Source organism: Panthera tigris, chromosome E2 (genome assembly GCF_018350195.1).
Source record: "Panthera tigris isolate Pti1 chromosome E2, P.tigris_Pti1_mat1.1, whole genome shotgun sequence".
NCBI lineage: Eukaryota > Metazoa > Chordata > Mammalia > Carnivora > Felidae > Panthera > Panthera tigris.
The window spans coordinates 43,071,775-43,093,886 of NC_056674.1; the positions used below are offsets into that span (position 1 = coordinate 43,071,775).

A 22,112-nucleotide genomic window follows, 5' to 3' on the forward strand; every position below is an offset into this window, starting at 1 on the left:
TGTGAGATCATGACCTGACCTGAAATCAAGAGTCAGACACCTAACCAACTGAGCCACCCAGATGCCCCCAGGGGGCATATAACTTCTTGAATAAAAACCAGGAAATGAACTTACTAAATAGGTTTGTATTTTGTTAGCTTTTCAGAGCCTGGGCTCTGGGAAGATAGGGTGTAATTAAAGAGGTTGTTAGCAGTGTAAAGTATGGAAACTACCTTCAGTTCCCTTCTTTATAGATAGGGTAATTGAGTTTTGGACTCATTTTTCCAAACAAGGTCCTTTTCAGGGACTCAGAGATATATTCCTTTTTCTCTGAGGCCCTGACCCATGTTTTCTGGTTTTCAGATTGACGCATCATGCCTTACGTGGGAAGGACAGCAGTTCCAGGGGAAAGCTGCCATTGTGGAGAAGTTGTCTGTAAGTAAAGGCCAGGGTCATGCTGCAAGCAGCTACTTCCCTGCCTTGCTGGCCACAGCCCATCACCCCCTCTTTCTTTTGCAGAGCCTTCCGTTCCAGAAAATCCAGCACAGCATCACGGCGCAGGACCATCAGCCCACGCCAGATAGCTGCATCATCAGCATGGTTGTGGGCCAGCTCAAGGTAATAGTGCTGGTAGGGAGGAGTGGGCAGGCAGAGGAGAGCCCTGCACGCCTGCCTTCCCTGTGATGTGACCTGCTTATCAAGGGACACTCTGTCTAGAGCTATATAATTCAATACAATAACCACTAGTCACATTTTTAAATTATATTTCAATTTTAATGGCAATTTTTAAATTGCATTAATTAAAATGAAAGTTAAAGTGGAGTTCCTCAGCCAAACTAAGTATATTTCAAGTGCTTATAGTCAGTCACTGTGACTTCCTATTGGACAGTGCAGACACAGACTGATTCTGTTGTTACAGAAAGTACTATTGGAGAATACAGGTTTAGAGCCTTTCTGGAAAAGGGACAAGAGGTATAGGAGCAGGGTGGGGTTGTGGTGCTAAGCTACTGGGCCTTCATACTGCCCTGAGGTATAGGTGGGCTTTCTGTCGGCAGCTGGTCCTAGATGGGCCAGCTGGGTGCTGAGTTGCAATCCCTTGCTGGAGTCCATGTTGCCACTTCCTGAGCTGGCTACTGGCTCCGCCACCTGCTGAGCAAAGCAGATTCCTGGAACTCCTGCTTCTGTTTGCATTCTCCTTTCCTCTTCCAAGACCTATCCTCTTCAAAGCCTTCAGCTCCTCAGTCCCCCAAGAACCCTCATGGGAACTCCTACCTGTTGTGCTCCAGCAGACTGAAGCCAGATTTTTAATTTCCGAAAAGCTTCTCCTCCTTTCCAAAGCAGGACAGGTTGGCTGCCCGTTGACCAGGTTCCAGTCTCCTGGACCCGTGTCACGGTGGGACTCTGAATAATAGGCCCACATGGCCTTCTCCGTAGGTTAGGTGGGTCCTTCTGGGTTAAATAAAAGGGCAGAAAGAGGGGCCCCATAGGCCTCTGCCATGGGCCCAGAAGGACCTGCCTTGTGGCCTGGACTTTCCTGTCAGTTTTTTCCTGCCTGTCCAACATGCCCTGCCCAGAGTTTGTATTCAGATAGGCCGTTGGGAGTGAAGAGGTCTTTTCAGGGGGCTCGGTGCCTATTTTCCAGGATAGGGTCAGTAAGCATGGCCCATTTCCCACTTGGCTTCAGGTTCATTCTGCTGTTTCTGTCCCAACTCAAGAGTCCCTAAAAGACTGATTTGCCTAATTGCTGATGATAATTCCCAGAAACCCCAGCAATGTTAGAGATAGCACTGGTTAACTGGGCTCCTACCTTAACTATGCTTCATCCTGATCTTCTGCAGTTTGGCTGGAGGTGTCTTGCCTTTTTTTTTTTTTCATTGCAAATGTTATATATGACATGACAGGAAACATCACCAGGTGACATTGCTTCGTTTTTGCTCTTTGTTTTGCTCTTTGTTAGAGCTGTGATTACAGTGTGAACTCCATTTTGAGTCTTTTCTCATCTACTTGGCCACAGTCAGTATTAACAGTAGTTTCTCTTAATTGGACTAACTGGTGTAATCAGACGCTAAGATTATTTAGGTTTTAGGTACTGTAAGTTATGCGGTGAGCACTACAGAACTCTTTCAAATTGATCACTGCTTAGAGACATGGGCTCAGAGGCAGGTGTGTTTTCTGCTCTCTTACGGTGGCTAATTGGTGATGTATTCTACAGTTTAAGTGCATGTAACAGTGAGAACTGCCATCTGTAGCCCCTATGTGCCCAGTGCCATGTTTTGTACATTATGTCAATTCACATTCATAAATACACTTTGGCTATACTGGGATTTGAGTCCAAGACCGTAGGGCCTGATCTCAAAGTCAGCATTTTTTGTCCTGTTCCCTTGCCACTAAACTCCCTTCCTGTTCCTTGGCCTACTTACTGAATCATTTTTTTTCTCCTCACAGGCTGATGAAGACCCCATCATGGGGTTCCACCAGATGTTCCTATTAAAGAACATCAACGATGCTTGGGTTTGCACCAATGACATGTTCAGGCTTGCCCTGCACAACTTCGGCTGACCTCCTCCCAGCCAGGCACTCATGCTGTTTCCTCCTCCCTCCTCTCCCCAATATTATTCACACTCCTCCAGATGCTCCAAATATCATACACAAATGAGCAGGGCCGCGGTGGGAGCGGGCGCAGTGCGCTGCTGCTACTGGGGTATTGTGCATGATGTTTGGACGCTAGACTAGTTGCATCTGACAGGAGAAGTTTGTGTTGTACCAGCGCATGCCTTGGAAAGACTTAAGTAATGCAAAAGGTTGTTTTTGTTTTGTTTTGTTTTGTTTTTTGTTTTTTAATCTACTGACAAGTTGCTCTAGTAACCCAAAGAAGTGAAGGAGAAAGCAGCTGCCTCACCGCCCAGATATTGATTTGTTCGGATGTTTCAATGCCTCATGATACAATAAAACCACAAAAATTTTCTTAACAGTTTAAATCGTTTTAATGAGTTTAATAGTTGGCTGGGCATCAATAACTACCTTGCCCCATTGTCTCTCTCATGTCTCACCTTCCCACCTCTCCCCCCAACTCAGCAATACATGTTACAAAGAGAAACTGCTGAAGCAGCACTCCCAGATAGCTTCTCTCAGAAGCCTTTAGGGCATAGTATGCCCCACCTCAGCCCACCTGGTCCTGGAAAACTGAGCTGCAGACAGCTTGGGTCTGGCCTGAAGCTTCCCTTGCACTGAAGCCTTTGCAGTCACTTCTGACAACTCCTACATTGGGTAGGTCAGGGCTCTGGTAATAGAGATGATCTAGAATCCCACTGAAAAATGACTCATCAAGCTCAGGAGCTCTGGGCTGAGGGCTCAGCAAAACTACCCTGTATAAAATGAGCAAAGGTTTGAGGGAGAATATCCTGTTCTACCCCCAGAACAGTCAGGATCACATCCAGGGGGCCCCATAAACCCCAAGCCAAGCAGAGGGCAGCTCCAGTTTTGTATCCAGTTTTGGATATCCTTGCCCAGAGGTGAGTGCCCAGAACAGTCAGCCTCCATTTGCCTGCAGAGTGCAGAGCCAGGCCCAGTTGGGCTGGGGTACAGATCTAGAGCTATGAAACTAGGCAGTCTGAGACTGAGGGATTTGTGCTTTGGGACTTCATACCCCTCAGACCTTTGCAAGGCATCTCTAAGCCTTCTGTTTCCTGCCTCACCACATACCTTCACGTTTTCTTCAAGTCCCAGGAAATATTAACTATCAGGGCAGTTTCTGCTCAGTTTGGGGGACAGAGGCCTTGCCCATTACAAATCTAGCCCTTAGCCCTAAGACCTCTGGTGTTACAAAGTCTGGTGGCAAGATCGCAACCAAAAGCTAGAACCAAACCCAAGTCTTGGGCTGGTGCCCTGCTAGGGGTTTTAAGATTGGTGAGGGCTCCACAGTTAAGCCTGACCTGTACTCCCCTTTCCCCCTGCACTATGGATGGAGGCCAAGGACTTCCTCAGACCCCCCACAAGTTGCCTGGCTACCCTCGGTACAGGGTTGGATGATGAACTGTGTTTAGAAGACCACACTTAGGAGATTTCAGTGGGACTGATTTAGGATGCTATGTGTTTGGGGGAATGGGGGTTGGGAGAGAGGTAGATGCCTGCTGCCTCTTAAACCACCCTGTATAAAATCTGCAATACAGCTTCTTCCATGTACCTGTGCCTGAAATTTCTGCAATAAAGAGGTGTTTGTAAACTCTGGTTTCTTTCTTCCTGCCGGAGGTTGTCAGGCCTGGGTGGGCAGGGGATGCTGGGGGATATTAAGTAACAACGCGATGTTTGTGATTTGACTATCTTCCCCTTAAAATTCCTGGGTTTACAATTCCCCTGAGGCCTTGGGTCGCCCTGCCCCATTTCGCAAAGGGGTGGCCTACCAATTCACCTTTTTCCTGGATAGGGTCTGAGGGACTAACCTGGGTGGCTAAGTTGATCCAGTTCTGGGCTCAATGAGTTCATGTTCTGGTAATCGACATAAACTGGACGGGATGTCCCAAGGTGCACAGGGATTTGGGCAGTTCACTACGTAGATATTTGCTCTGCCTCAGCCCTGAAGAAGGTTGATTTACCTCACCCGTTGACCAAAGGGTCCGGGAGGGGTGAAGCTTCCGCCCCCAGCCCGGAACCTTTCTTCTTCACCCTGCGCAGGTTCCGGGAGCCAGGGCTCTGGCGGGCCGGAAGTGGAGGCGGTTGGTGGTGCTGGTGGGGCACAGGGACGCGGCGCGGGCGGCCGTTTGCGGGCGGCGGGTGGACCGAGTTTAGTGACCGCTGTCTTGCTGTCTGGTCCTGGCAGGGCTGTGCGCGGCTGCACTCTGCGCGGAGGTAGCGAAACGAACGCGGCGTGGACGAGGCGCCTGCGCCTGGGCCCATGGCCTCCTCCTGCGCGAGCATCGACATCGAGGACGCCACGCAGCACCTGCGGGACATCCTCAAGCTGGACCGGCCCGCGGGGGGTGAGCCAGTACACCGGGGGTGGGCTCTCGGCGAGCGGGCATAAGGGCGGCGCGGGTCTGGGCCGTCCTCAGGGCCCACAGGTCTCTCAGGACCAATTTCGCATCCTCCTGGCTGGTGAGGCAAGACGGGGGTTGGAGCGGTAAATTGCTGACCGTGCCCGTCAAGGGTGCAAATCCCTTCCCATTCCGGAGCCGGGCCGTTCTGCCTCGCGTCCTTCAGCGTCTCTGCTGAAGGTGAGACTCCTCTGAATCCGCAGGGCTCGGTTCGTGTCCTGGCCCCAAGGTCTGTAGTGTTACTGGGGCTAGCTCAGGTTCCCTATCCTTGTGCCATAGTTCTGAGGCCTGGTCTGGCCTCGGTGTGCGGAGTTCTGGGTCTAGACCTAGGCGCTGGGCTGAGGAGCCACTGGTCCCCCTCTGCAATTCGCCCTTCACTCTGGAATACAGACTCGAGGTCTGCTGTTCTAAAACTGATTTTCAGGAGAAAGATGACCAGCCCCATTTCCGTGTCCTTTCTGGGATTAAAGCAAATCACAGACTGCATGACACTGATTGGATTAGGCTACAAACATTTGCAAGCCCTAGTTTATTTCTATTTACTTAAACTTTACTTGGGCTTGTAGTGATAGAGCTGCTCCTGCCCTCAAGGAGCCTTGAGAACATAGAGAGCTAATGAGGTTGTAACATCATGGAATTGTCATTGAAAAAAAGGAGTATTTTGGTACTGTGATGGAGATATGGTAGATGGGGTTGGGGCTGGAGAGTGCCTGAGAACAGATCTGAGACCGAAGACAGTGTTTAGGTTAGGTGTTATAATATGAACAGGTGATTGAGTGTCAAGAATGGCATTCTGCAAAGAACAAATAGAATGTGTGAAGGCACCAAAGTTTCCTGGCAGGTGCAGGAACCTGTGAAAAGTTGTAGTGGTTGAAAGATTGGCTGGTGATGGTGGTGTGGGTATGCAGTGACCACAGCTGAGAATTGGTGTTTCCTGGGACCCTGTTCTTAAACCTGCTGGGAGGCCCAAACTGGCTGCTTTTGGAAGCAGGCACTGGTGCTCACCCTGGGTGGGTTTAGCTGCCCCTTACCCCCTGAGGAAAATCCATCTGCTGCCTGAAACCACTAAGCACTTCATCCCAGACCTGGAATGTGTGCTCCCTTTACTTGTGAGCTTGGCTTGGACCTCTCCTGCTCATCCCCTCTGTGCAGACTAGACTGCACAAAGCTTTGGTAGAGTCTGATGTGGCCAGTGTTTTGTAGCTTGTTTGTCTTCATGGTAGCTTGCCTGGGAGGAAGAGTGGCCAGCCTCTCCCTGAACAGCTGAAGTGGCTCTGATCCAAGTGAAGTGGCCTGCAGGCTTTCCACTTAATTCCTTATTTGTTGATTGGTACCTAATTGCCCAGTTTTCCAAGTAGCTCTTGCTGGTCTCCTCTCAATGGAGCACCATGTCAAACTCCATACTGTCTTGTGACTAGAAACTTACCATGTTTTTCAATGTGGAGCCCTAGTCTCTTTGTCACCTGGGAGTTTTAGGGTGGTTTCTGAGACTGTGAGGGTGCTTGAAACAGCCAATGGCAAACAACTGAAATGCTGTCTTTTCCGACTATAGTTTCTCTTTACTTTGTCCCAACTCCTTCATGTCCATTCTTTCTGAGTTTACATGCCCAAGGTGGTTCGTCTTCTGAGCCATTTCTGTGAGGGGCAGGTTCCTTTCTTTCTTACTTCCTTATTGATGTCCTTTCATGTGTTAGGAGTCCATCTCGCTTGTCTATCTTCTACCACTATCTTGGTCTAGGACCTAGTATCTCTTACTTGGATTCTCAACTATGCTACATGCTGACTTAAAGCAGTCAGTCTTTTGGCCATAGCAGACCATGTCACCTTCCCATTTAAAACTCTTTTGTGGCTCTCTAGGGGCACCTGGATGGCTCAGTCGATTGTGCTTCTGAATCTTGATTTCAACTCAGGTCATGATCCCACAGTAGTGGGATTGAACTCCTTGTCCTCTCGGCGTAGATCCTCTTTGGGATTCTCTCTCTCCCCCTCCACCCCTCCCCTGCTCATGTGCACGCACGTGCTCTTTCACTCTCCCTCTCAAAAAAAAAAAAAAAAAAAAAAAAAGATATGTGTGTGTATGTATGTATATATATATATATAGAGAGAGAGACACACACACACACACACTCACTCTTCTGTGGCTCTCATTGCTACAGGGAGAATTTAAGCACCCAAGATTCATACCTGAGACCTCTGTAGCTTGTTTTCCCTCCATCTTTCCTGTTTGTGTGTTCCAGCCACACAGGCTGTGATGGCATCTCCTCTATGAAGTCTGTCCTGACCCTTCCCATGCCTTCCCTGAAGTACGCAGAGCCCCTCTGTGCCGACCCGAGCCTGAGTATTAATTGACTTCACCAGGTTCTTGATAGCTTTACTCCTCCTTCAGGTAGAAGAGCCCCATGCACATCCTTGGTCCTGGCAGAGACTGAGTTAACTATCAGAGTTTATGGAACAAAAGATGAACCAAGGGCCCTCCTCCCCACTGACATGGCTCCCTCAGTGCAATGTTCCTAGAGCACCTCATGGTTCTTGAATGAAATTCTACAGGAGGAGAGGCCAGTGAGCAGGTGGAACAACCTTCAGAGCAGCCCTTTCTATCCCCAGGTCCCAGTGCAGAGAGCCAGCGGCCATCTAATGCCTACAATGGAGATCTCAATGGGCTTCTGGTCCCAGACCCCCTCTGCTCAGGTGATGGTACTTCAACAAACAAGTCTGGTCTCCGGGCCATGCCACCTATTAATCTTCAGGAAAAGCAGGTCATGTGAGTGTCTGGGAAATGGCAGTGGTGGTTCTGGGTCTTTGGGATGATGTACTTAATCACGTTATATTTGTGCTAGAGTGAGAGGAAAGGACAAGCTAAAGAGCTTGGCCTGGATCTGAAGTTTGAGCTTCCATTTTAGCATGGAAATAGGCCCATTACCAAGGAGGGAGGTGAGCAAAGGGAACTGTGGGTTTGGGGACCAGTAGACTAGGCATAGCTGAGCACCTGGGACTTGACACCTTTACTAGAGTGGTTGTATTCTCTCCCCCTCCCGACCATGCCCATTGAGACTTTGTGAGAACAGGAGTCAAGCTTGTTCATCCCTTCCCATAGCTGCCTCTCAGGAGATGACAGCTCTACGTGCATTGGGATTTTGGCCAAGGAGGTGGAGATTGTGGCCAGCAGTGACTCTAGCATCTCAAGCAAGGCACGGGGCAGCAACAAGGTGGGTGCCAGGATGTTGTGGCATGTATGGTGGATGGGGACATATTCAGCCTTTCCCTCCCCTAACCCATGTTGCCAATTCCTATGGGAACCAACTTGACAGGTAGTGTGCCTCAGTCTCAGAAAGCCAGGGTTAGCTGCCAATCTCTGTAGGAATCTGGCCTCAAGAGTTGTGAATGTGTGGCTGGGCTCACACATAGGGCATCTTCTGTCCCCAGGGATGCTGGGGACCAACTGGGCTCTGGCAGAACTAACCTAGCCCTCAGCCTCTACAACCTTTCTCACCCTTGTTTCTCAGGTGAAAATCCAGCCTGTGGCCAAGTATGACTGGGAGCAGAAATACTACTACGGCAACCTGATTGCTGTGTCCAACTCCTTCTTGGCCTATGCCATTCGGGGTGAGTAGGGGCAGGGGAGAGGAGGGAGCTGTTCTGCTAGAAGCCTCAGAGATGCAAATCCACTGTCAGGCCATTCAGCCCACTCAGCCTTTAGGGTACAATAGAAGGCTTATCTGTGCTGCCCCACCTCAGACAGGCCTTGGGGAGCCAAGCGGGAAAACTGAGCTTGAGACTGGTAGTGACAATGAGGCAGGCAAGGGCAGGGCTTCTCTGCCACTGCCTGGGCCTTACTCAGTGGCCTACTGCTCTTCTGATTCCAGCCGCCAACAATGGCTCAGCGATGGTGCGGGTGATCAGTGTAAGCACTTCGGAGCGGACCCTGCTCAAGGGCTTCACAGGCAGCGTGGCTGATCTGGCCTTTGCACACCTGAATTCCTCACAGCTGGCCTGCCTAGATGAGGCAGGCAACCTGTTTGTGTGGCGCTTGGCTCTAGTTAATGGCAAAATTCAGTATCCTTTCCCTGGGGTGGGATGGGGGACTGAAGAAAGGTGGGTGGACTGGGGCTACCAGACACACCTCATCATCCACCTGTTTAGCCCTTAACACCCTGCTCAGAGAAGAGATCTTGGTCCACATCCAGCAGCCAGAGGGTACACCACTGAACCACTTCCGTAGGATCATCTGGTGCCCCTTCATCCCTGAGGAGAGTGAGGACTGCTGTGAGGAGGGCAGCCCAACGGTGGCCCTGTTGCATGAGGACCGGGTGAGGGAACCATGCATGAGGGGAGAGGAGGGGACAGAGCGTCCATGGTGTGGATATGGGCTGAACACTCATCTTGTACCCTGCAGGCTGAGGTGTGGGACCTGGACATGCTCCGCTCCAACCACAGCACCTGGCCTGTGCGTGTCAGCCAGATCAAGCAAGGCTTCATCGTGGTCAAAGGCCATAGCACGGTAAGCCTGCAACTGACTGCCTCCTTGCTCTCCCCACTTTCCTTATGTTCCTCATCTGTCCCCTGAACACACCTGCCCAGGTGGCTTTACTGGCACTCTGCCCGTGGGAACTCTGAACACAAAGTGACCCTTACCTATGGAATGCCTGCCTAGCCTGGCTTCAGCCTAGGGGTCTGATCTTCTGTACAGTCATCCATTTAATCGGTCTTTCATAAAAACGTACGCACCCACTGTGCATCAGCTTAGCTCACTACCATCCTCACCTGAGAAGGGCTTGCTCCCACCACTAGGCAGGTGGCAAAGCAAGGCTCTTTGGGTTCTTCCCAGTGTCTAAGTGAAGGGGCCCTCTCACCCGATGGGACTGTCCTGGCTACTGCAAGCCATGATGGCTTTGTCAAGTTCTGGCAGATCTACATTGAGGGGCAGGATGAACCAAGGTAAGGCAGAGCCTGAGGGATCGAGACACCCCTCCCCCACCAAGGTGAGGACCAGATCATTCACTCAGACCCATCATCTGCCTTCTTGCAGGTGTCTGCACGAATGGAAGCCTCATGATGGGAGGTCCCTTTCCTGCCTCCTGTTCTGTGACAACCATAAGAAACAGGACCCTGAGTGAGTGAGTGGGCAGGCAGGTGGGTAGTGGGCTGGACCTTAATTCTCCAGTAGGGGGCCCAGCCAGCTATTCGATGCCTTGGTGCTTTGCAGAGTCCCTTTCTGGAGGTTCCTTATTACTGGCGCTGACCAGAATCGAGAGCTAAAGATGTGGTGCACAGTGTCCTGGACCTGTCTGCAGACAATTCGGTAAGCAGAGGCTGGCTAGGGGCAGCAGAGTTATGGATGTGGGTTATTTCCACTCTCTGTCTCATTAATCCTGCCTCCCCGGCCCCTCAGTTTCTCCCCAGATATCTTTAGCTCAGTGAGTGTGCCCCCCAGCCTCAAGGTTTGTCTGGACCTCTCAGCTGAATACCTTATTCTCAGCGATGTGCAACGGAAGGTAACCTATAGTGGGGCACCCTGGGCAGAGCCGGTATCTTCAGGGCAGCAGGGGTGTTGGGCACATCCACAACCCTCACAGCCACTGGGCTCAGCTGTGAGTTTACTCTCTGTGCAGGTCCTCTACGTGATGGAGCTGCTGCAGAACCAGGAGGAGGGCCGTGCCTGCTTCAGCTCCATCTCTGAGTTCCTGCTCACCCATCCTGTGCTGAGCTTCGGTATCCAGGTTGTGAGTCGCTGCCGGCTGCGGCACACTGAAGTGCTACCTGCTGAGGAAGAGAATGACAGCCTAGGGGCTGGTGAGCTGGTCAAGGTCAGGGTATATGTATGTAGGGAAGTGTGGAGTCAGAGAGGGCCAGGCTTAGTTGCCCACACTGTCTTTGTAGATGGAACCCACGGAGCTGGTGCTGTGGAGTCTGCAGCTGGTGTGCTCATCAAACTCTTCTGTGTGCATACTAAGTGAGTACGTTGGGAAGTACCAGTGCCCTGTCTGTGCCCCTCCCCACCCTACTGCTCTGGCCCCTTTGAGTCCTCTCCTACTCTCTTCTCTGCCTATAGGGCATTGCAAGACGTACAGATCCGCTTCCAGCCACAGCTGAACCCTGATGTGGTGGCCCCACTCCCCACCCACACTGCCCATGAGGACTTCGGTAAGTGAGGAGTAAGAGGGAAGCAGGTTAGACTGACCAGGTTCTGAGATCTGACTCAAGTGGCAGCTTTCCCCACAGCATTTGGAGAGTCTCGGCCCGAACTGGGCTCTGAGGGCCTGGGGTCAGCTACCCAAGGCTCCCAGCCTGACCTCCGACGCATAGTGGAGCTACCTGCACCTGCTGACTTCCTCAGTCTGAGCAGTGAGACCAAGCCCAAGCTGATGACACCTGACGCCTTCATGACACCTAGCACCTCCCTGCAGCAGGTATGCTGGTGGAGGAGTGTGGGGCTCAGGGCAAGGGGACCCGGGAATGTCCCACCTGCAGGCCATATAGTGCTGATCCCCTGCCTCTCCCCAGATTGCTGCCTCCCCCAGCAACAGCAACAGCAGCAGCAGCAGCAGCTCCAGCTCCAGCTCCTCCTCTCTTACAGCTGTGTCTGCCATGAGCAGTACCTCAGCTGTGGACCCCTCCCTGCCCAGGTGAAGCGAGGCTCAGGGTTGGGGGATGGCAGGGGCTGGTGCCAGGTGATACCAAACTCTGGCTGCTATACCTTAGCCTTCCTGCCACCAGGCCACCCGAGGAGCTGACTTTGAGCCCCAAGTTGCAGCTGGATGGCAGTTTGACAATGAGCAGCAGCAGCAGCCTGCAGGCAAGCCCGCGTAGCCTCTTGCCTAGCTTGCTCCCAGGTCCAGCTGACAAACTGACTCCCAAAGCACCTGGACAGGTGTGTGTGTAGGAGTGTGTATGAAGTACAGGGTGGCAGGTATCTGGTTGTGGGAAGCTTGGTGGCACTCTACTCCCATAGCACCTGAGGCCTTTCTCTGAGGTCATTCCAGCCTTCCCTGTTCCCTGGAGGGCAACTTCTCAACCTATATCCTATATTTCTACCTCCCATAGCCTATTTTCCTATCTCCTCCCCTCCCGGGCTGTGGGATTTTTGATCTGCATCCCCCACTGCAGTGTCTCATCTCTACAAACGTCAGGGCCTCATCTCTGTGCTCTCCCATCCCCATGTCCCACCACCTAAGTCCCATCTTTGCTCCACCTCAGGTGCCTACTGCTGCTTCTGCACTATCACTGGAGCTGCAGGAAGTGGAGCCCCTGGGGCTACCCCAGGCTTCCCCTAGCCGTACCCGCTCCCCTGATGTTATCTCCTCAGCTTCCACTGCCCTGTCCCAGGACATCCCTGAGATTGCATCTGAGGCCCTCTCCCGTGGTTTTGTCTCCTCTGCTCCTGAGGGTCTTGAACCAGATAGTATGGCCTCGGCTGCCTCAGCGCTACACCTGCTGTCCCCACGGCCCCGGCCAGCATCTGAGCTTGGCTCTCAGCTTGGCCTGGATGGAGGCCCTGGGGATGGGGATCGGCATAGTACCCCTTCCCTTTTGGAGGCAGCCTTGACCCAGGAAGCCACAGCCCCTGACAATCAGGTCTGGCCTACGGCACCAGACATTACTCGTGAGACCTGCAGCAGCCTGGCAGAGAGGTGAGGAGCCTGGCAGGACAAAGTGTGCTGTTGGTAGGGGTTTCAGATAGAGTCATGCACTGTTGAGTTGGCCTGTTCCTTCAGTCCCAGGAATGGCCTCCAGGAGAAGCACAAGAGCCTGGCCTTCCACCGACCACCTTATCACCTCCTGCAGCAACATGATAGCCAGGATGCCAGTGCTGAGCAAAGGTTGGTGCCACCCTACACTATTCCTCTCATAGGGAGAGCCAGCAAGTAGGTAGGTGCTTATCTTTCTCTTTCCCCTTCCTACAGTGACCATGATGATGAAGTGGCCAGCCTTGCCTCTGCTGCAGGGGGCTTTGGCACCAAAGTTCCCACTCCACGGCTGCCAGCCAAGGACTGGAAGACCAAGGGATCTCCTCGAGCCTCACCCAAGCTTAAGAGAAAGGGCAAGAAAGATGACGGGTAGGGGTGGGGTCCTGGGGCCAGGGAGAGGGGTGGTTCCCAGGCTGCCGTGCCTGACGTAGCCTGAGGTGCTTCTTGCCCATGGCAGGGATTCGGCCGTAGGATCCCGGCTCATGGAGCACCAGGTAAGTGAAGTAACACCTTTTCCATTTCTGAGAATCCTCCCTGTGAGGGTGGGAAGGGCTCTGGGCCATTCCCTGGTCTGGTGGGTGAGAATGTAGGGGGCGGCATCACCTGATTGTCAGTGCTTCTGGCAGGTGGCAGAAGCTCCTGAAGACTGGCCAGCACTAATTTGGCAACAACAGAGAGAGCTGGCAGAGCTGCGGCACAGCCAGGAAGAATTGCTGCAGCGTCTTTGCACCCAACTTGAAGGCTTGCAGAGCACAGTCACGGGCCACGTAGAACGCGCCCTAGAGTCACGGCATGAGCAAGACCGTATCCTTATGGGTTGCGGCATGGCATGGCACAGGGGTCGGTTGAAGCAGCAGCATTCTTGGCCCCAGGAAGGGATGTGGGACCCGCTTCAGGCCTATTCCTTAGCTACAACGCAGAGCGGCGGCTGGAGCGGGCACTGGCTGAGGGGCAGCAGCGGGGTGGGCAGCTGCAGGAGCAGCTGACGCAACAGCTGTCCCAGGCACTGTCTTCAGCTATAGCTGGTCGGCTAGAGCGCAGCATACGGGATGAGATCAAGAAGACTGTGCCTCCATGTGAGTTTTGTGTGGAGACTCTGGGTGGGCCAGGTGGGAGTGGGGCTTCCTATCTGTCAATCTGCCTTTCATGGCTCTACCTATTCCTTCTCACCCTGCCCCAGGTGTCTCCAGGAGTTTGGAGCCAGTGGCAGGCCAACTGAGCAATTCTGTGGCCACCAAGCTCACAGCTGTGGAGGGTAGCATGAAAGAGAATATCTCCAAGCTACTAAAGTCCAAGGTGCTGTAGGGCCCCAGATGACAGATTGGTGGTTGGTGGGCCAGGTCAGGCCAACTTGGGCTCAGCCTTTCAACTCAGCCTTCCCTCTTTCCCCAGAACTTGACAGATGCCATTGCCCGAGCAGCTGCAGACACATTACAGGGGCCAATGCAGTCTGCCTACCGTGAAGCCTTCCAGAGCGTGGTACTGCCAGCCTTTGAGAAGAGCTGCCAGGCCATGTTCCAGCAGATCAATGATAGCTTCCGACTGGGCACGCAAGAATGTGAGTGGGGTCATATGCTTCAAGGTGGGAGGGGCTGACCCCCTCTCCCCCACTATCCCTCTCATGGCCCCTATGGTGACCTCTCAGACTTGCAGCAGCTAGAGAGCCACATGAAGAGCCGGAAGGCACGAGAACAGGAAGCACGGGAGCCCGTGTTGGCCCAGCTGCGAGGCCTGGTCAGCACACTGCAGGGTGCCACTGAGCAGATGGCAGCCACTGTATCCAGCAGCGTTCGGGCTGAGGTGCAGCACCAGCTGCACGTGGCTGTGGGCAGGTGTGTGGGCAGGGTGCTGGGCAAGGTGGTGTGTTTTGAAAGTGCCAGATGGGACTTCTTATCTACCTCATCTCCCTCATCTCCCTCACTTCCCTTTGCAGCCTGCAGGAGTCAATTTTAGCACAGGTACAGCGCATCGTTAAAGGTGAGGTGAGTGTAGCACTTAAGGAGCAACAGGCCGCTGTCACGTCTAGCATCATGCAGGCCATGCGTTCAGCTGCTGGCACACCTGTCCCCGCTGCCCACCTCGACTGCCAGGCCCAGCAAGCCCATATTCTACAGCTGCTGCAGCAGGGCCACCTCAATCAGGCCTTCCAGCAGGTACGCCAGGCATTAGGTCCAGGTAGGGGTTAGGTGTTTCCTGACAAGGCCCACACACCATACTCTACCTGTCAGGCTCTGGGCAGTCTGACCCTAACAGGCTGTTCTTGGTTCTCTTTGGCCTTTCTGGCCATTTCCCCCTACTTCTCTGCCTGGTTCCAGGGTCTTTTTACCTCAATCTACCTTGTTTCATGACTACCCTTCTTAGGAAACCTCTCCTGATCTCTTAAAGTAACAACACATCCCTATATTACTGTCTCTGGGCCCCTGAGCATCCCCCTCTGGAGCCCTCGGTACCCTACCCTGGTCATTATTTCCCTGGCCACACAGCCAGACAAGTAGGTATTCCATTCTGACATTAGCTATAAATACTGTTCTTACCCTAGGCCCTGACGGCTGCTGACCTGAACCTGGTGCTGTATGTGTGTGAAACTGTGGACCCAGGGCAGGTTTTTGGGCAGCCACCCTGCCCACTCTCCCAGCCTGTGCTCCTTTCCCTCATCCAGCAGCTGGCCTCTGACCTTGGTACTCGAACTGACCTCAAGCTCAGGTGAGTGGACTCAGGTCAGGAGACAGGCTGGGGTGAAGGTGGGGGAGCAGTTCAAAGCAGAGACTTCTGCCTGACTCTGCTTCCTAATTTTCTCCCATCTCTGTTCCCACCCATCTCAGGCTTTGAGGACCCTTCCCCGCCCACCCCCCCCCACCCCCCATCAGCCGTCCCTCTGGGCCTCAGTGCCACTAGGGGGCACTCCCATTTGCCGGAACCCACCTGTATCCTGTCCCTTTCTTCCACCACAGCTACCTGGAAGAGGCTGTGATGCACCTGGACCACAGTGACCCCATCACTCGGGACCACATGGGCTCTGTCATGGCCCAGGTGCGCCAGAAGCTCTTTCAGTTCCTGCAGGCTGAGCCGCACAACTCACTTGGCAAAGTGGCCCGGCGTCTCAGCCTCATGCTGCACGGCCTTGTAACCCCTAGCCTCCCTTAGCTAAGCCTGCCTTGCCCAGGGGTGGGGAGGCACTGAAGGCCAGCACACAGGCTTAGGCTAGTGTCTGTCCTTTTACCTGCTTAGGCTCCCACCTCTGGGGTGTTTGAGGGGAGAGCACTGGATGTGGTCTACAGGTTGTGGTAGCCAGCAGGTTTTGGCTGGGCCCAGGGTGGGTATTGTGCCTTCTTGGGTTCTGCCATGCCTGGAGCATGACCCCTGAGATCGTGACACCACTTGAGTTGAATTTTCCATATTCCTTTTTACCTCCGATTTGGATCTTTTTGTTTTTGAAAAATGTTGAGAAATTCAATTAAATGCTTTTGGAATAAAATGGAGCATGTGTGTGCATTCGGTGTAACTTTGATAAGGGCCTCTGTTCTCTCTTCCGTCTCCTCCCTGTGTGGAGTTCTGTCTAGGCTAACCCAGGTGCCTGGACGCCCACCCTCATCTGCGCAACTTTCTTCCCAGAAACCCCTCTCCATCTCTGAGACAGGGCCCTGGGGTCAGCTCTGCAATGCCTGTGTCCCCAGCTCTTCTCTCTTTGGTCCCTACCCGCCTTTGCCTATCTCCCTACTGGGGTGGGGCCGCCAGCTGGCTTTGGGCCCCGCCCCCGGCTCCCATCCAATCACAGGCCCTTCTTCCGGAGGCTGGGCCGAAGGGCTGCGCTTGCAAGCTGCTAGCTCAGGCACTAGGCTCCCAGCCGGGGATGATGCGCAGCTACTCCTCCTGTCACCACCGCCAGCGACTGCCCCGACCATCCGGTGTGCTGGGGCTGTTGCTGCTGCTGCTACCACTTGGTGAGTGCGGGAGTGCCAGACCCAGCTTGGCAACCGGGCGGCACACTCTCCCCAGTCTGGGTATAGGGTGTGTGGGAGCAGAGGCACAGCCTTGAGTGCTGAGAACCAGGCTGGAGAGGAGGTGCAAGGGCTCCAGCGAAGGAATAACGTGTTCCAGTGGTTTCAGGATGCAAAATGGGCATGAACTGAGGCCTAGTCGTGGGGAAAGGACCCTGAAATTCCACAGCCCCTTTCCGATAAATGGAGACATAGGATGTGATGGGACTCTTAGACCAGCTGTGGGACCCCTGAGGTCCTCTGTTAGGGTCTCACCTAGATCCTGACCCCTGTATCCTGTTCTACCTGGCTGAAAACACCTGTCTTTGGGGATGGGGTGGGAAGGCCAGGCGAAGCTTATCTAGGCTGCAGGACAGTTCAGGAAGCCCAATAGCCCTGGACTCTGCCCCTCCTCTCTGTGTCCTGACTCCTGCATTTGGAACATCCTCACCTGGCCTGCAACCCTAGAAGCTCAGAGGAAGAGTCAGCCCCTTGGGATGGGACACCTTCTTCCCCCTCTCTATGTATCCTGTCCCCATTGCATCTAGAGGTGGGACGGTCAATGCAGGTGATCACCAGACATGCCCCTTGGTTCTCTTGGGTACCTCTGTTTCACGCTGAGTCACGTCCCCAGAGCATACTCAGGTAAACAAGCCCCTGGGGGCTTAGTGGGGAAGGGGAGCCAGGCGAGTCATGCTATCAACCATTTTCTACCCCCACCCCTAGTCCTTGTATCTCCTCTGGCAGCAGCTGCAACAGGCCCGGGGGGCTGTGACACCATATACCAGGGCTTTGCTGAATGTCTCATCCGCTTGGGGGACAGCATGGGCCTGGGAGGCGAACTGGAGACTGTCTGCAGGTAAGGGTAGGTGTGACGACAGCCACCTGATCACCAGACCCCCACCACCAGGCCCTTGGGACCTGAACCTTTTCCTTCCCATTAGAAAAGTCTCTTTGCCCCACCTAATTACCCTAACCCCAAGCCTTTAACAGGTCTTGGAATGACTTCCACATCTGTGCCTCCCGAGTCCTATTGCGCTGTCCGGAGGAGGCTGCTGCCGTGTGGGAGTCACTACAGCAAGAAGCTCGCCGCGCCCCACACCCGGATAACTTGCATGCTCTGTGTGGCACCCCTGTGCGCATTAGGGAGCATGGCACGGGCCCTGAGACCAACCAGGAGACACTGCAGGCAACAGGGTCTGCACATAGCCCAGCCCCTGCACCCCCACTGCTGGCAGCTGCTCTGGCACTTGCCTGCCTCCTAGGGCCTCTGGCCTAGCCAGTCTAGTGGAGTAGCGGCACCCCTGCCTCCTACCCTGCTCTGGTGGCTGCTGCTGGGGCTCTGCAGAGTGCCCTTGGCTTTCATTAAAGGTATTTATATTTGTACTAAGCTCCTTCCTTTCTTCTGGCTATAGCCTGCTTGGCTGGGGCGGAGGCCTCCAGAAGCTGATCCCCAGGACTGGATGGGTGGGGCCCATGGCTGCCACAGGGGACTCAATCTTTCTACTTACAGACACTCATTTCCCAGGGCTGGCTGTGCAAAGCTTTCCATTGTGTGCAGGTTCCAAGAGCTCTGGTGGTGACCTGAAATCTACCGGAATGCACAGCCTTCCTCTGTTCTCCCAGGCTGTCATTCCTACCCCTGCCTGCCCTTCATATCCTGGCCTTCACAGGCAAGGTGAGAGCGTGGAGTGTACCACCTCACCCCCAAGCTCCTCAAGCCAGTCCACCCCCATCCCCACATTCCAGCCTCCACATTCCTGTCATGCCACCACCTCATCCTCCCTCTGCTAACTACCACCTTAGCCTTCAAGACAGATTAAGTGCTCTGTCCTCTCCCTCTCCGGGGTCCTGATCTACTTGAGTGGAGCCTGTTCCAGAAAGTGGGGAGTCCCTGTTGGGGTCTGTATTCAAGTCCCTGAGGTGACCTGGAGCTGCAGAAACTGCGGTCATAATGAGGATTCCTCTGGACTCTACTCAAGCTTGTTCTTTGAGAAGAGGTATGCATTGTGAAGTCAACAATCCCAGAAGACTTTCTGGAAGCATGGAATGAGCATGCGTGTGAGGAGCCCCTGTCCACTCTGGCGAAGAGCAAGAATCTGCATGGGCAGAATCCTGAGGCAAGGAGGAGCCCTCAGAGAGGGTGAGACCCTCTCTCGGTCATTCTTCCACCACCACCCCATGACTTGTGTGGGCAGTGCCGTGAACTCACTGACTTCTGCTCACACTCCCTCTGCCTTATTTGCCATTTTTAAAAACTGAGAACTGATTCTGATGTTAAGCTCTTTTTCATTCTATGAGGCCCTCATTCTGTGAGGCCCTGCATAAACCAGCTCTGCCCACAGTTGCTTCAGTCCACTCCTGCAACTCCCTTCTGCTTGACCATGGAGCAGTGATCTGCCTACCTAGTCCTTGACATCAGGGGAGCCTTCAGGGAAGGCATGTGATGAGGGTGATAGAAGAGGTCAGAATGGATGGGGCTGAGTTGGACAGGGCTTTACAAGAGGGGCCCAAAGGAATCAGGGTTGGCATTTAGAGCTTGGCAGACTAGGTATACACTAGAGCCCATGCCGGGGAGCTTTTGTTCCCAGGACAGAATCGGGCCTAATTGAACCATTGTTTGGCTCCAGGGTGATAGGTGCCTCCAGAGACTTCCATCCTCACATGTAGGAGCCCTACTTCATCCATGCTTCCCAAACACCTTCCCATTCCACTTAGCTCAGATACCTCAATCAGCAATCTCTGCCCTACCTTGACTTCTGTGCTTCATTCACCTGTACTTTTATCTCCACTTTTATCTCCCAACCAGTCATTACCCATCTTCTCACATGACTTGAAGGGGAAAAATCAGGAGAAAACTCCTCCCACAACTGCCCCCCTTTGACCAGAATTTTCCAGAAGGAAATGCCAGCCTTTTATTCCCTTGGGTCTTTGTACATTTATTCTCTGTACTCAGAATACCCTTCCCCATATCCTCCTGGTGAACTCCTTTTCTTGTTCAGTATCACCTCCTTCATAACCCTGACTCCGAGCTGAATCAGAAGCCTCCTACAGATCCACACAGCTCCCTGGCTGTCTTCTGTCTCAATACTGATAACAGTGACTTGCTACTATTTGGGTCTGGGTCAGAATTCTTCATTCTTTATGTCTCTAGCACCCACTTTTGGGCTGGGTATAAAGGCTGCACTTGTAGAAGTGTGTGGAATGAAAGAATCTCTAAGCCTAGCATAGAAAGTGTTATATCAATAAGAGCTTGGACCAAGAACGACCTCAGCACAGAGGATATGTCATTTGGGGCAGCCCCTTTACCTAGCCTGGGCATACTTTGGGCAGGATGATGCTGGGGATCCAAATCCCAAAAGTCTTCTCAAAGCCACTGTTGATTGGTGGCTAGGAGCAGGGGCCCAACTGTGATGGCCAGCCATCAGAGGGATTACTATCCTCCTGCTGTGCCCTACTTTCCCCTGGTTTTTGCTAAGTCCCTGCTCTTCCCTGGAAGTGAGTGACCTGGAGTGTGTGCATGGGGGTGGGGATAGAATCTGCTTTCTGGCCAAGGGCTTAAGAGCTTTGTATGTTTCATCCCAGAGCTGGAGGAGAGGGGTGAGCTGATAGGCAGACTGGGCTCCAGACACATCTGCCCAGCCCAGAGCATCATGGTGATAATGTGTCTTACATTTACAGCTCTGTGGCTATGGAAAAGCTTATTGTTCAGGGTAGAGCCTGGGGGCTGAATGTCCAGAGCTGAGTCCCTCTGCATTAACATGCCTCTTCATCTCAAGGCCCTTTGATCTTTACCAGAGCCCAGACCAGCACCTGGCAGTAGCAAGGGCTCAATAAATACTTGTTGAATTAAGTTGCTGAATGTCTGTAAAATTGGGGTGTTGTGTGGATTTCTACGCCTTATCAACCCTAGAATTCCTTATTATTTTTTAAGTTTATTTATTTATTTTTGAGAGAGAGAGAAAGAGCAGGGAGAGGGGCAGAGAGAGGGGGAGAAATAGAATCCCAAGCAGGCTCCTCGCTGTCAGTGCAGAGCCTGATGTGGGGCTCCATTCACAAATCGTGAGATCATGACCTGAGCGGAAATTAAGAGACGCTTATTTTAATTAAAAATTTTTTAAATGTTTACTTATTTTTGAGAGAGAGAGAGAGAGAGAGAGAGAGAGCGAGCACAAGTGGGGTAGGGGCAGAGAGAGAGAGAGGGAGAATCCAAAGCAGGCTCCAGGCACCCAGCTGTCAGGGCAGAACCTGATGCAGGGCTCGAACCCATAAACCACAAGATCATGACCTGAGCCAAAGTCTGATGTTTAACCAACTGAGCCACCCAGGTGCCCCATTGAATTTCATATTACTTTTAACCTTTCACAACAATGATGTGGGGTCAGGATTATGATCCCCATAAAACATAAGAAAAATGAGGCTTAAGGAGGGGAGATGTCTTGCCCAAAGTCACACAGCTGTGGAAGTATCTAGGATATGATCCCAGGTTTGTTTGGCCCTTAATTATCACACTAGACTTTTGGAAGTGATTCTTTGTGGGGGCGGGGGAGAGGAGTGATTTTGAAAGGGTTTTTTTTAATTAAAACATTTTTTTATAGCTTAAAAAATGTTTATTTATTTTAAGAGAGAGAGAGAGCTCTAGCAGAGGAGGGGCAGAGAGAGAATCCCAAGCAGGCTCAGTGCTGTCAGCACAGAGCCCCACTTGGGGCTCCATCTTAAGAACTGTGAGATCATGACCTGAGCCAAAATCAAAAGTCAGGCGCTTAATGGACTGAGCCACCCAGGTGCCCCTTTAATTTTTTTAAAAAGTAATCTCTACACCCAGTATGGGGCTCGAACCCACAACCCTGAGATCAAGAGTCATCCACTCCACTGAGCTAGTCAGGCACCCCTAAAGGTGTTTTTTAAATAAAATCTTTTTCTTTAACATTTAATTTTTTAAAGCTTTTCTTTATTTATTTTGAGAGACAGTGTGAGTGGGGAGGCACAGAGAGATGGAGAAAGAATCCCAAGCAGGCTCTGCACTGCCAGAACAGAGCCCAAAGTGGGGCTCAAACCCACCAACCACAAGATCATGACCTGAGCCAAATTGATGGCTCAACCGACTGAGCCACCCAGGAGCCCCTTTTAATGTTTATTTTTGAGAGAGAGAGTGCAAGCAGAGGAGGGCCGGGGGGGAGTTGGGGGACAGAGGATCCCAAGCAGGCTCTGCTCTGACAGCAGCAAACCTTATGTGGGGCTGGAACTCATGATCAAGATCATGACCTGAGCTGAAATTGGACAGTCAACCAACTAAGCCCCCCGGGTGTCCCTTAAATAAAATCTTTTATGAAACTCTACTGCATAAAACAAACCATGATGTTTTATTGGTGTTAATGTATTTTTTAGCTTTAAAGTATAACATTGGCTTATACAAAGACAATTGCACGTACGAAATAAAT

The 22,112-nt window shown here is 52.5% G+C and overlaps 3 protein-coding genes across 10 annotated transcripts in view; all 3 read left to right on the forward strand.

The window, feature by feature from the left end:
* NUTF2 (nuclear transport factor 2) overlaps nucleotides 1-2,950 on the forward strand; it is a 23,595-nt gene extending 20,645 nt beyond the window's left edge. For all 5 annotated transcript variants that reach the window (XM_042970178.1, XM_042970175.1, XM_042970176.1 and 2 more), the window contains 3 exons: nucleotides 343-414; nucleotides 499-597; nucleotides 2,425-2,950. In XM_042970178.1, the coding sequence (XP_042826112.1) occupies nucleotides 343-414; nucleotides 499-597; nucleotides 2,425-2,538 (285 nt within the window). In that variant the 3' untranslated portion in view covers nucleotides 2,539-2,950. The remainder of the gene's footprint in view (nucleotides 1-342; nucleotides 415-498; nucleotides 598-2,424) is intronic.
* Nucleotides 2,951-4,670: 1,720 nt separating this feature from the next.
* On the forward strand, nucleotides 4,671-16,173 carry EDC4 (enhancer of mRNA decapping 4). 4 transcript variants are annotated; one of them, XM_015541171.2, is made up of 29 exons: nucleotides 4,671-4,955; nucleotides 7,614-7,770; nucleotides 8,104-8,215; nucleotides 8,513-8,612; nucleotides 8,873-9,062; nucleotides 9,169-9,316; nucleotides 9,403-9,507; nucleotides 9,835-9,944; nucleotides 10,036-10,119; nucleotides 10,213-10,308; nucleotides 10,399-10,501; nucleotides 10,619-10,799; nucleotides 10,887-10,959; nucleotides 11,059-11,150; nucleotides 11,217-11,416; nucleotides 11,511-11,632; nucleotides 11,709-11,877; nucleotides 12,204-12,637; nucleotides 12,722-12,826; nucleotides 12,911-13,063; nucleotides 13,152-13,188; nucleotides 13,321-13,498; nucleotides 13,615-13,770; nucleotides 13,875-13,990; nucleotides 14,087-14,252; nucleotides 14,340-14,526; nucleotides 14,628-14,847; nucleotides 15,234-15,397; nucleotides 15,646-16,173. In XM_015541171.2, the coding sequence occupies exons 1-29, from the start codon at nucleotides 4,871-4,873 to the stop codon at nucleotides 15,836-15,838; spliced, it is 4,236 nt and encodes a 1,411-aa protein (XP_015396657.1). In that variant the 5' UTR covers nucleotides 4,671-4,870; the 3' UTR covers nucleotides 15,839-16,173. The 4 variants fall into 4 exon arrangements, with proteins under 4 accessions (XP_015396657.1, XP_007090379.1, XP_007090378.1 ...); XM_007090317.3 differs by having other exon boundaries at nucleotides 11,724-11,877; XM_007090316.3 differs by having other exon boundaries at nucleotides 11,229-11,416.
* Nucleotides 16,174-16,274: 101 nt separating this feature from the next.
* Nucleotides 16,275-17,977, forward strand: NRN1L (neuritin 1 like). The gene is made up of 3 exons (XM_007090402.3): nucleotides 16,275-16,635; nucleotides 17,398-17,530; nucleotides 17,665-17,977. The coding sequence occupies exons 1-3, from the start codon at nucleotides 16,353-16,355 to the stop codon at nucleotides 17,948-17,950; spliced, it is 702 nt and encodes a 233-aa protein (XP_007090464.2). The 5' UTR covers nucleotides 16,275-16,352; the 3' UTR covers nucleotides 17,951-17,977.
* Nucleotides 17,978-22,112: the final 4,135 nt, after the last annotated feature.

What these genes read in the sequence shown, in the direction of transcription:
- NRN1L (XM_007090402.3), top strand. Translation starts at nt 16,353, where the DNA reads ATGCCTGTGTCCCCAGCTCTTCTCTCTTTGGTCCCTACCCGCCTTTGC. An exon ending in GCTGCTGCTGCTACCACTTG is followed by an intron (nt 16,636 to 17,397) that starts GTGAGTGCGGGA and finishes CCCCACCCCTAG; the next exon opens with TCCTTGTATCTCCTCTGGCA. An exon ending in GAACTGGAGACTGTCTGCAG is followed by an intron (nt 17,531 to 17,664) that starts GTAAGGGTAGGT and finishes AGCCTTTAACAG; the next exon opens with GTCTTGGAATGACTTCCACA.
- EDC4 (XM_015541171.2), top strand. Translation starts at nt 4,871, where the DNA reads ATGGCCTCCTCCTGCGCGAGCATCGACATCGAGGACGCCACGCAGCAC. An exon ending in TCAGCGATGTGCAACGGAAG is followed by an intron (nt 10,502 to 10,618) that starts GTAACCTATAGT and finishes CTCTCTGTGCAG; the next exon opens with GTCCTCTACGTGATGGAGCT. An exon ending in GATGCCAGTGCTGAGCAAAG is followed by an intron (nt 12,827 to 12,910) that starts GTTGGTGCCACC and finishes CCCTTCCTACAG; the next exon opens with TGACCATGATGATGAAGTGG.